The sequence below is a fragment of the Antechinus flavipes genome, chromosome 1, assembly GCF_016432865.1.
Source record: "Antechinus flavipes isolate AdamAnt ecotype Samford, QLD, Australia chromosome 1, AdamAnt_v2, whole genome shotgun sequence".
NCBI lineage: Eukaryota > Metazoa > Chordata > Mammalia > Dasyuromorphia > Dasyuridae > Antechinus > Antechinus flavipes.
In genome coordinates this window covers 395,455,670-395,468,395 of record NC_067398.1, presented here as the reverse complement: position 1 = coordinate 395,468,395, position 12,726 = coordinate 395,455,670, and the positions used below count along the sequence as shown (strand labels likewise).

General features: G+C 34.3%; 1 protein-coding gene across 2 annotated transcripts in view; it reads left to right on the top strand.

The window, feature by feature from the left end:
• Positions 1–12,726, top strand: part of SEMA5A (semaphorin 5A) — a 548,675-nt gene that overhangs the window by 311,008 nt on the left and 224,941 nt on the right. For both annotated transcript variants that reach the window (XM_051969840.1, XM_051969839.1), the window contains exon 10: positions 7,549–7,753. In XM_051969840.1, the coding sequence (XP_051825800.1) occupies positions 7,549–7,753 (205 nt within the window). The remainder of the gene's footprint in view (positions 1–7,548; positions 7,754–12,726) is intronic.

The following is a 12,726-nucleotide window of genomic DNA, read 5'->3' as shown; positions in this document are numbered from 1 at the left end:
GAGTTTGATGATGAGAGAGACCAATGAAAGAGAAATAAATGCACATCTTGTAAATCACAGATGGCCAGCAGAACCAATGAAGTTGGCAGCTCAGCAAGAAATAAACAGATTTTAATGTCATTTTTTAAAGATAAATAGCAAAGGTATAGTATAGTAGATTAGAGTGCTGACTTTAAAATTAAGAAAGCCTGAATTCAAATCTTTTTTCTTGACTCATATTGGTTAGAAGACTTTGAGCATAATTTATCAGAATTCTCTTTGAGATCATCATTTGTAGAAAAGGTGCTGATCCTGATTCAAAGTGGTAGGGAAAATTTACTTATCTTTATCCATCATTAAAACCATGGCGTCAATCCTTTTCTTTGTTCTTAAAGATACAGAGGTAGAATCTCTCTCCTAAGGGAAATAGAGAATGTGAAATTAGTCTGAATCATCAAAAAGCTTGTTCCCTACATACTTAGGAAAAGGTAGAAAAATATCTTTCTTCCTTATTCTTATAGGGAGGGACTATCAGGTCCTGCATGTGTTGTGGTCATAGTGCTCAACAAATAATAGTGAAATCCAAGTTGGCAGCCCAGAATTCAAACTTTTACATATATACATACATGCATATAGACCCCCACACATACATACATATATATGAATAAGTGGAATATTCCTGTATATGCACATGTGTATTGATATATATATATAATGTAAATATAGATATGAATATATATATATAATGTAAATATAGATATGAATATATATATATATATATATATATATATATATAGTAGCCACAAAGGAACGTTCATTTACAGTTTTATAATCTAATTCTCTTTCATGCTTGATTTGACATCATAAAATCATATTTAACTTATTATGTTTAATAATTGATCCTTTTTCTTGTGATTATAAAGTTTGCATTGATGGAGTACTTTACAATTCAAAAACTGTTTCCTTCAAAGCAATCACTTCCAGAATATCGTTTTGTTGCCACAAGTCACCAATCTTCTCCTAACTCCATCTGTCTATATCACCAATCTAATTTCTTAGTCTTTTATCATCGTGAATTGTCCTACCTCTTTCAGTACATGGCTTAAAGTCTGACTCTAACCCAACTTTTGCACTCATAACTTGGTCATGTCAATGTGCATTTTGATGATTTCACAAACAGCTTGGTCTCTCAGGTATCAAGAAAAATAACTCATTTGACTACACTATTGCCAATAAAAGAGAAACTAGGGCAGTATTGTGATGCAGTGGACAGGATATTAGGGCTAGAGGAAGGAAGACTCACCTTCCTAACTTCAAATTGGGTCTCGGACAATTACTAGCTTTTAAGTCATAAGGAATAACACATTCAAAGGCAAAGAAATAGGTGATTGAAGAATCATAATAGAATAGAAAAAATATAACATACGATATAACATAATATATAATATGATATAGCATACTGTAGCATTAGGTTATAGTATATTATGTTATAATGTAGCATAACATAATAGAAACCAGCAGTTTTGCTGGATTGTAGCATGGGATTAATATTCAATAAGACTGGAAACACAGGTTGGGACAAGGTTGTGTAAGGCTTTAAAAATAAAACAGAGTGTTGGAATCCTTACTAACTGCTAAGTAATTAGAGTTGATCTAATCTTACAAGAAGTTGTTTTGGCCAGAACCTGAAACAAGGTACTAAGTAGAACTAATCAAGACAAGGCTTGTGTTCCCACCTTTACTCATTGGACTCCACAAGTATGCTAGCTTCACAAAGTACACTTTCTAACTTCAATGAGTTCACACCTCCCTTGAAGTTCTTTGGGCCAGAGAGCACTATGGGAGAAAACCCATAATCCCTCTCTCTCGCATCCCACAATTCCTCCCTCTTGTATAAAAGAAACAGACACAGAGCACTTTGGGGGATTTTCACCGGAATGGCATGAAGACTGGAGCTGGCTGGAGGCTGAAGAAAGTAGAGGCAGAGGCTGAAGGACCAGACCTTTGGATTTAAAGACATTTGGAGAGAGCTCTTGGAACCAAGCAGAGAGATAGGCCTCTAAGCTAACCGGGCTATATTGGGATAATAAAAGATCTGAACTTTTATCACCTGGCTGCGTTTTTGAGAAGAAAAAGCTCACAACATTTTGGCGCCTGAACAGGAACCGATTCAGATCCATCTGAACTAGATCACCACATTTTGGCGCCCTGAACGTGGGACAAACAGAGCCCTCAGTGGATTTCAGTGGAAAAGCTCCGATCCTGATTCAAGTGGAAAAGCCTCTGATCCTGATCCAGTGGAAAAAACTTCAACCCAGAAATTAGGGTGAGTGCAACAAAGAAATTTTGTTAGAAGAGTTAAAGTAGAATTTCAGCTTAGATGGGACAGATATTTAGAAAACAGCCTGTTTCTGTTCAAGGAAAATGTTTAGAGAGCATTATTAATGTTATGGAAAGCCAAGGTTTAATTATAAGTTTACAGCAAATCACTGAATTTTTACAAACTGTAAAGGACATATGTCCTTGTTTCTCTCTTGATAAGGAATTAGATCTAAATGAATGGAAATTGGTTGGAGAGGATCTTTGTCAATTCTATGATAAAAATGGGCCTAACTCAATAATTAATACATATAATGTAATACAATTGGCTATAAGAAGTTATTTAAGTGATAGAATGATGAAAAGGAAAGTACAGGAGGAAGTGCCAACTTTACTAGGTGAAAAGGAGGACGAATCAGATGAGAATGGAGTTAATTACAATTCTGAGTATGATACTTCACAGCAGGAGGAATTAGGTGATTCCACATCTCATGACCCTCCCCCCACAATGAACCCTTCATGGGTGGAACAAAGGGGAGGGAGAGAGACAGAAACACAGTCAGCTTCTCCTGTAAAGCAGAATTTGACAAGATTAGAAAAAGCATTAATTAAAGCAAAAAATGAAGGAGAAGATATATCTGATTTTATAAATGCATATCCTGTGATTGAAGAGCTCAACTCCTCAGGTCAAAAAGAGAGAAAATACACTCCTTTTAATTTGGAAAAAATTAAAGATTTGAAAAAGAGTTGCACTCTTTATGGGGCTACATCATCTTATGTGAAGATGTTACTGGATAATTTGTCTAATGAAATCCTAACCCCGAATGACTGGAAATCCATAATGAAAACTTGTCTAGAACCGGGACAAAATTTATTGTGGCTTTCGGAGTTTCATGAATTATGTAGGATTCAAGCCCAACGCAATAGGCAAAAAGGAACTGTTGTACAAATCACTTTTGACCAACTAGCTGGTGAAGGTCAGTATGCAGAGAGTTCAGAACAGATTTATTATCCCATAACAGTCTATGAGCAAATTTCTAAGGCTGCCATAAAAGCTTGGAATTCTCTCCCTGGACAGAAAGATGGAAATAATGCTTTCACAAAAATAGAGCAAGGTCCCAATGAACCTTTTGCAGATTTTGTGGGACGTTTACAAACAGCTGTAATAAGAACCATTGGAGACAATGCAGCAACAGAAATAATGACTAAACATTTGGCTAAGGAAAATGCCAATGAGGTTTGCAAAAGAATTATATGGGGGCTAGACAAAGATTCTCCTTTAGAGGAAATCATAAGACGCTGTGCCACAGTGGGCCCAAATGCTTATTATGCCCAGACTATGATGAACATGGAAAGACAAGGTCCTTCTTGGCAGAGGAATTCTAGAGAAACTCGTCGATGTTTTCATTGCGGAAAAATTGGACATCTAAGAGCCCAATGTAGAAATGGAGATAAAGTGAGAAGACAGGGTGAGAGAAAACCCAAAACCCCATGTCCAAAATGTAACCAAGGCTTTCACTGGGCTTCTAAATGTATATTGACCCAGAAGAATGAGAGGCAAGGCCCAGCTCCAAAGTATCAATCAAAGGACAGGTGGGGCATGATAGCAGCTGAGGTTACACCCAGAGAGACTTTAGAAATTCAGAACTCTGATGTCATCAACCAACAGAAAAGCAATCAGGATTACAGTTGGGAAGAATACAGGCCTTTTAAGACAACAAGACAATATCCAATGCAAACAGCTCCAATGTAATTACCAGATGATGAGGAGAAATCCCAAAAGTGGTAAATAGAAGAGAATTAGATAGGTTAACTGCTTGGGGAAGAGGATCTGCTTATATTTCCACAGGTGGAAAAGGAATCAGATGGCTAACAATGAGACTGTCAAAAGAACTTTAAAATCCTCAGCTTTCAGTTCCTGAAAAACCAGCAAGAATCACTGGATTCCCTGAGATGAAAAATTGTTGATGAGACTTTTGCAGTACTTCAGAGCTTACAGGAATTATTAGATTCCTGGCGCATGAACTAATGGACAATGGATTCCTTATGGACTATTTCTAGGACTTATGGACATTTGTAAATTTTCAGGTCGATTTATGTTGTTACATTACTACTTGCCTGTGTTATATTACTATGTGCTTATGTATTTTAAGCAATTGCAAGAATCATTGGATTTCTTGAGATGAAATATTGTTGATGAGACTTTTGCAGTAGTTAAATTTTCATGTTGATTCATGTTATTTGTTACATTACCACTAGCCTGTGTTATATTGCTGTGTGCTTTTGTAAATTATGTATAATGCCTCCCATATTGATGGATTTATGTATACCATGTATATCTGTTACAAAGTTCTGGCCCATATTGATGGATTTATGTGTACCTCCTCAGAAACCCCCTATGTTTTAAAACAAAAGAAAGGGGGAGATGTTGGAATCCTTACTAACCGCTAAGTAATTAGAGTTGATCTAATCTTACAAGAAGTTGTTTTGGCCAGAACCTGAAACAAGGTACTAAGTAGAACTAATCAAGACAAGGCTTGTGTTCCCACCTTTACTCATTGGACTCCACAAGTATGCTAGCTTCACAAAGTACACTTTCTAACTTCAATGAGTTCACACCTCCCTTGAAGTTCTTTGGGCCAGAGAGCACTATGGGAGAAAACCCATAATCCCTCTCTCTCGCATCCCACAATTCCTCCCTCTTGTATAAAAGAAACAGACACAGAGCACTTTGGGGGATTTTCACCGGAATGGCATGAAGACTGGAGCTGGCTGGAGGCTGAAGAAAGTAGAGGCAGAGGCTGAAGGACCAGACCTTTGGATTTAAAGACATTTGGAGAGAGCTCTTGGAACCAAGCAGAGAGATAGGCCTCTAAGCTAACCGGGCTATATTGGGATAATAAAAGATCTGAACTTTTATCACCTGGCTGCGTTTTTGAGAAGAAAAAGCTCACAACATTTTGGCGCCCGAACAGGAACCGATTCAGATCCATCTGAACTAGATCACAACAACAGAGGATTTTATTTTAGTTATAAGGACAATGGCTAGCGATCCTAGAGTGACTGGAGTTAGCTGACTAGTTGAAACATATGATAGATCTGTTTTTTGTCCAGAATGGAGAAGTAGTTAGAGATTTGAAGCAGGAAATTCAATTAAGAGGCTGTTATAATCATCTAGGGAAGAGTTAATGAGCTTCCATCAAATTAAGATGGAAGTTATGCAATTGGAGAGAAAGGGTCATATTAAAGAGATATTGTAAAGGGAGAAATGGCAAGAGTTGGCAACTTAATGGAAGAATGAGTAATAAGGATCATGCCAAAATTATGAACTTGAAAAAATTAGTGCCTTTCATAAAAGTAAATAGGGAAGTCTGAAATCTAAAATTATAAAAGGTTAATTTAGTCACAATTTATTAAAAAGAACTAAATGATTTGGTGTTACAGCCGTTATCATGGTGTTGGTTTCAAGAAAGGCAGCCAATCCTTTTCAAAATATATCCTTTAACTGTGTTAGAGAAAGAACATATCTTAGATGGACCTGAATCAGACTTTTCCTTTAGAAAGGGTACTATTCCTTGACATGGTAGCTCTTAAACCACTTAATTCTTATGATTATTATTTTCTCTTTGATATTTCTCTGCTTAAAGGAATTCTGTATTTTCGTCATGTAATAAAATTGAAATAGCTTATATTGTATATGGGATACTGGATTCCTGTATTAGATAGAAAATCACAGTAGAGGATTTTTAAAATTTCTTTCTACTTCCAAGATTTTAGGATTCTCTTATATTCTTGCTGTTACTATAGCATCTATCACGTTCTTTACATGCTTTAAGCACTACTAATATTTGAGAGAGAACCCACCCCAACTTTACTTTTGTTGCTTTTAAAGTCAAATTCTAGGGATGTAAGACTGTGAATGATATGTTCAGATTATTATAGACAATGAAGTTCACTTCTAAAAACAATATTAAGTTCTGATGAACATAAATCAAATTTAAACTGGGATTTTAAGTTTACAAAATAAAAAAAGTTCCTGATCCTGTCACTCATTCTTTTGCTTTATGTCAATCAAGGGTATATCATTTACTTTTTCTAACTCATATCCACCAAGAAAGGGGAAAAAAAAGAAAAGAAAAAAGAAAAATGATGACAGTGCTATATTGTTAGTTCCTATTCAAATGACGGTAAAAAATCTAAAAGATTAGAAAATATCATTTTAAAAAACTGAATGCACAAAATCCACCTTGACATGTACATACATGCTTTGTTTTGTATTTCTAATGCTATTCATATTAAAAAACTGCCTATTTCTTGCAATTTGAATATGCTGGTATATAGGAACTCAGCTAACAAAGCCCTTCCCCCTTGCTAACTTACCATGAATGATGTTAAAGCAATATTATATCTTTCACAGATGAAATAGCAAAGCTCTGTTTCCATGTAATCCATTTATAGCCTTATAGACCCATTACTCCTACGGGAAATGTAATAAATCTTTGTAATGTTCTTGAATGCTGCATTTTGAATTTGGATTTCTGATTTAGCAGACAGATGTGATAAAATACACTTAGCCAGACAACTCCCAGGTGGCTACAAGTGAGCTGAGAAGTTATTGTGCATAAGTTATTCTAGCTAAAGTTAGCATTAACTTGTACTCAATATTTTTACTCCTGCTCACTCCTCTTCAGAAATTATGATATGATTGAAAGACATTCAATTGGGTGGAATGCTGATATATGACAATATTCAGCATACTGTGAAAAAAGAAGTACATATTCTAACTAATTTGACAGTGTTTATATTTGGGGTGTGTGTATCTGTGTAAACACCATGCATATATAAATAAACATATGTAGACATCCTTACATACTACACCATAGCATTACAAATATATGAATGTGCATAATGTAATTTAAACATATACATATTTATACATGCATATATATGTATAGTGTATGTGTGGGCACACACACACACACACACACACACACACACACACACACATATATATATATATATATATATATATATATACAGAAAAAGACAGAGCAGAGACAAGTTCACACAGACACTCTGAGAGACACAGACTGACACATATACACACATACACACAGAGAGAGACAGATCATGGCTTGCACAATCTCAATACCAAAGTAATATTTCTTAATTTGTATCCTGGTATCATGCAGTTGTGGTGCAACAGTTGCTTGTTGGGTACAGTAATAAAATACCTTTCTTTATTTGCAGTGTGGTACAGTGGACCAAGGCTTGTATGTGAACCTGACAGAAAGAAACCTTCAGGATGCTCAGAAATTCATCCTTATGCATGAGGTAGTGCAACCTGTTACTACAGTTCCTTACTTCATGGAAGACAACAGCCGGTTTTCTCATGTTGCAGTCGATGTTGTGCAAGGAAAAGACATGCTTTTCCATATCATCTATTTGGCTACAGGTAAGAGTTTTCCATTCTTCAGATGTGTGAATTCTCAGTTTTAAGAATTCTATTCTATAGTTTCATGCTTTGACTTTTTCTGCTTCTTTTTCATTACTGCCTGCCTCCCTGCTACTCCATTCCATTCTTATACACACAAATATCTTCCTTTTCTGGTTACCCTTTCTGTTTCTTCTTGAAAGTTGTGGTGCTTAACCATCTGTTTATCCTTTTTAGGAATAAAGATGAATTATGTCTTATTTTTAAGTACTATATAAAGAATACATAAACTAATTTCCTTTTTGGCAGAACCTAATGTATGTTGTTGTTCAGATTTTTTTTTTTTTTGGTTGTTTGTTTAGGGACATTGTTATGAAAACTCCTGCCCTATGGCTGCATGGGAATTTCCTTAGCACAGAATTCTCATCCCAGGATCATCCCAATGAGCATATATGTTTTAGATATCTCTATAAAAAATCTAAATGACACTGGTCTTAATTAAAGTTTGTAGTCAATTGCAGTTTCTAGTATATAATCTCAAAGTTGGATATTGATCCTAATTCTATATAGCAGAATAGTATAATGGCGGAAGGGTCAATTTTTTGACTCAGAATGACTTGAGTTTAAGTTTTGTATTTGACATATATTAATTGCATGACTGTGAACATATCATTTCACCTCAGCAACTCTTTTGAGACTATAAGTTATAATTATGTATTTGACTTGATGGAAGGTTTCCACATTGACAGTTTTCTAGAACATTGGATTCACAGGTCCAGATGGGGAACAGAATTCAACACAGTTACAAGACTATTCAAAAATTAAAGAATTCCTTTTATTCCTCCTCTTACCCCCCCCCCTTTTTTTTTTACTATTACTTCTTATTGCAATTTGTTTAAGATTGTGATATGTCCTCCTTAAAGAACCTCTCTTTATACTCCCAAACTCCTCATTTCCAGATCCCACAAAGATTCAATGTAGAAGGTGGGAAGTTGGAACTCCATTGTTTAAATCTATCTTTGATGACCAAGAGTGTGTATCTTCTTTGAAATTTCTCATGGTCAGATTATGATAGACTAAAACTATGAGCCTGATAAGAAGATCATAACTTTCTTTAACAGTTAGTAATGTGGTGCAAACTCCCCATACCTTAAACAATGATTTGCTGTCAGAATTAGTCTTAATTCAGAAAGTAGAACAGGAAAAGCCTTAAGAACTCTAATCATTTCTATAACTAACCTTAAATTCTAGAGTACTGATTACAAAGCTACTTAATTCCTGACAGGGAGATAAACAGGTTGCAGAATAAGAATATATCCATACACATATCCTTATATACATGTGTATATGTATGTTTAAATACATTATATACATGTAGATATATATTTAAATAAACAATACAGCAATTTATTTTGCTTTCCCCTTCCCCAGGTGAGCACAGTCTAAATTAAATTCTAAGCCAAGAAATAAACTGAAAAGAGTAAGTCAATCAAAACAAACAAATAATAACAACTACAAAACTTGACCATAAAAACTACTGTGACATGGAAGACCAAGACATAAACTCAGAAGAAAAAAACAATGTGAAAACAATTTTAAGCAAACCATCAGCATAAAAATGTTAAATAACAGCAAACCCAGTAAAAATTCCTGTAATAGTTAAGAGATAAGGAATGTGGATAATAGAGGAAAAAATAGGAAAAGAATAATAGAGTAATATAAAAAAATGAAAGAGAAATAAGGAACTCAATAAGATTAAACTCCTTACATTTCTATATGAGAAGATGATACATTTAACTCTTAAGAACTTTATCCTTATTAGGGCAGGTTTTCCATAAAGGCAGAGAAGGGATGAGTGTGAGTTGCTTATGTTGGGATGGTTTCAGAAAAGTGGAGTGGCGAAAGGAATGCATTGGGAAAAGGAGGAAGGGAGATAAAGAATGGGGGAAATCATGTCACATAAAAATGGTAAATAAGAACTTTTAAGAAAAGGGAAACTGGTAAGAGTAAAGTGCAGTGTTTGAACCTAACTCGAATTAGAATTGATTCAAATGTGGAAGAACAGATACATACATGCACACTCAAACATTTTTGTACATATATATGGTGTCTTTTGTCTCCTCTATTAGGTTTTGGTCTTAAAAACCTATTACACTTTTAAAAATTATTTAATACCCCAATGAAACTTTTGTTTCTGTGAATAATATCTATTGATATTTTTTGCTTTAGGAATGAAAACTGACAACTTAAAAATTCATTGAATATAAACAATACATCTATTATGTGTTAACATGAACACAATTTTGAAAGTTAAAAATGTGTTGTTTTATATATTTTTGCATATTTCTTTAAGGTCTGGATTAATAAAAGAGAACTAACTCTTCATATCTACTTCTGGATTAAATCTGCTTTAATAGTTGAAGAAATCCAGTCTTATCATAGATAGATAGTTGGAAAAGAGAGAATTATTTTAATAGGTATATATAATATCACAGTATTATTATAAAAATAGTTTTTACTTTGTATACTTCTGAAAAGATCATGATGGTACCAACAGATCTTCATTCCTGAAATTTGAAGCTTTGGACTTGGACCATTGAACCCTGAACTCCTGGACTTGAAAAGCACTAACTTAGATAATCTTAGGTCCTTTCTAACTTTGAGATTCTGTGATTCTTATATTAATTTCAAAGTCACCTTGTAACAAAATATTACAAAACTATAGTGTTACATTTTTGCTTGTTTTTATAATTATCCTTTCTAATTCATTGTAATTGTTGAGTGAAATCATTCTTCTATGAGTCTTATTTGGTTGAGCAGTTTCTCCTGTTGACATCTTAGAAATGCCTGCCTTGTGATAAAGCCGATAAACCACAAATAGTATTATGAAACAGAATCGAAGTCCAGTCAAAACAAACAAATCTCGGCCAAATTATAGCCTCTAACTAAAAATTATACTCCAAGGCTCTGGCATTTTAAACAATGCAACCTCATAGTAACTTGATTACCCAAATCTATTTTGATTCATCTTCTTGCGAAGGTTGTTATTACCATCTGGGTGAGGAGAGATTCATGCCTGCTATGTAGCAGCTAGGATCTCCTAAACTATTGGATTATCTTTAATATAGTAATCATATTATAACAATCATTTTTAATGTATAATTTACCAAATAAATATTCCAGAAATTTAACTTTCTGAACCTCTGAACTTTTATATAAAGGTAACTAAGTGATTCAATGGATACACTGCTGGGTCTAGAGTTAGCTAGACTTTATCTTTCTAAGTTTAAGTGTGACCTCAGACACTTATTAGCTAGGGAAGAAACTTATTCTATTTGCCTCACTTTCCTCATCTGTGAAATGGACTGGAGAAGGAAATGGCAAACCACTTCTATGTCTTTGCCAAGAAAACCCTACTTGAGGTTATCAAAAATCAGTCAACTAAAATGATTTAACAACAGCAAGAGCCTCTATATAAATGTAAATTTGGGGACTAACTTCTTTCAGTTTTGTATCTAATCCTTGAGTGTAGTGGCTAGCTTTTATTAAACAGAGGCTGATCAGAAAATTCACTTTACCAATGTTTACTAACATTTGCTGTGTAACTAATGATGTCAGATATTTGCCTGAGGTTCTAAGAACTCAAGTGATTCTTGGACTTGATCTTGATTGTACTTGATCTTGACTAGATTTGATCTTTTTTTTTTTTTTTGGACTTTTCAGAGGAAGGACTTGAATCCACATCTTTCTGCTTTTGAGGCTAAATTTCTCCACTGTATTAATTTGCCATTCATGCTTAGTGCATAGAATCATGTTCAGCATATAGACAGAACTGTTCCTAAAACAGAGAGAGCAGAGAGAGAAGTCAGGAGATGAGGAGTTAACAGAATGAGATGTGGGGGAATGGCAGAAATTAAGAGAGTTAGAGTTATGCCACAAAATATTGGGCCATGGCTTAGACCACCTGTAAATTCTTCCAAATGAATCTGTGTGGAAACCTTTTTTGAATTTAAGCTTATTTGGATTAGCTGGATAATGTTAAATTTAGAATCTGTATGCATCTCTAATATTATGTCTCCTAAAGATCAACTTAATTATCACTATACCCCATAAAAGTATATTTTAAAAGACAGATCATATTCTGAGGTTAAATGTAAAACTAAATTACCCTCAAAATTATAAGTCTATTTTATTTAGAGGCAGAAAAGAAAAAAAAAGACTTTTTTTCTTTCAGTTTGATTTTTTTTAAAGACTCGAATATATATTGTTTTGAAACTTTTCCAACTTCCAACACTGCTTTTGAATCTTTTGTTTAATTTAAATACAACTGACAATCAATTTGCTATGAAGGGAGTTTAAGTTCTTCATGACTAGGAATTATTTTATTTAGTCTGTTTATATCTTCAGTAGCTAGCATAGTATCTGCCACATAATAAGTCCTTCATTATTACTTGTTGATTGATTGATAATGTACATACTTCCCATAGTCATTTTACTTAACATTTAGTTGAAGGATTGTATAGATACACCATACTTTGAATCAGGTTTTCTGTTGCTCACTCCTTCCTAAGATCTCTTTGCCTAACATGATCTCTTTGCCTAACATGATCTTTTACTGAACCATAACTAGCTAGTACTTAACCTAAATTATGATATCTGAAGGGAATACTTTCTCCTACACCAAGAATAGGCTTCTGTTTGCCCACACCACCACAGGAGCTGAAGTAAGTGGAGTTGGTAAGAGGAAAATGATCCTTGCGAGAAAACAAGGGACTGGGAAGAGAGGAGAGCCACCCCTGTACCAAACTGCCTGCAGTAGTGTTCACTACTATAATACTAATCTAAATGGACTAACTGATCTGGTAACTGATATATCTAATCTCTTTCCTTTCTAGTAACCAAGCAAATAATTAAAATTTATGATTCTGTGATCTGATTTTGCTTCTTGCATTGAAAGAAAATGGCATGTTACCCCATGGATGTAATAATAATAG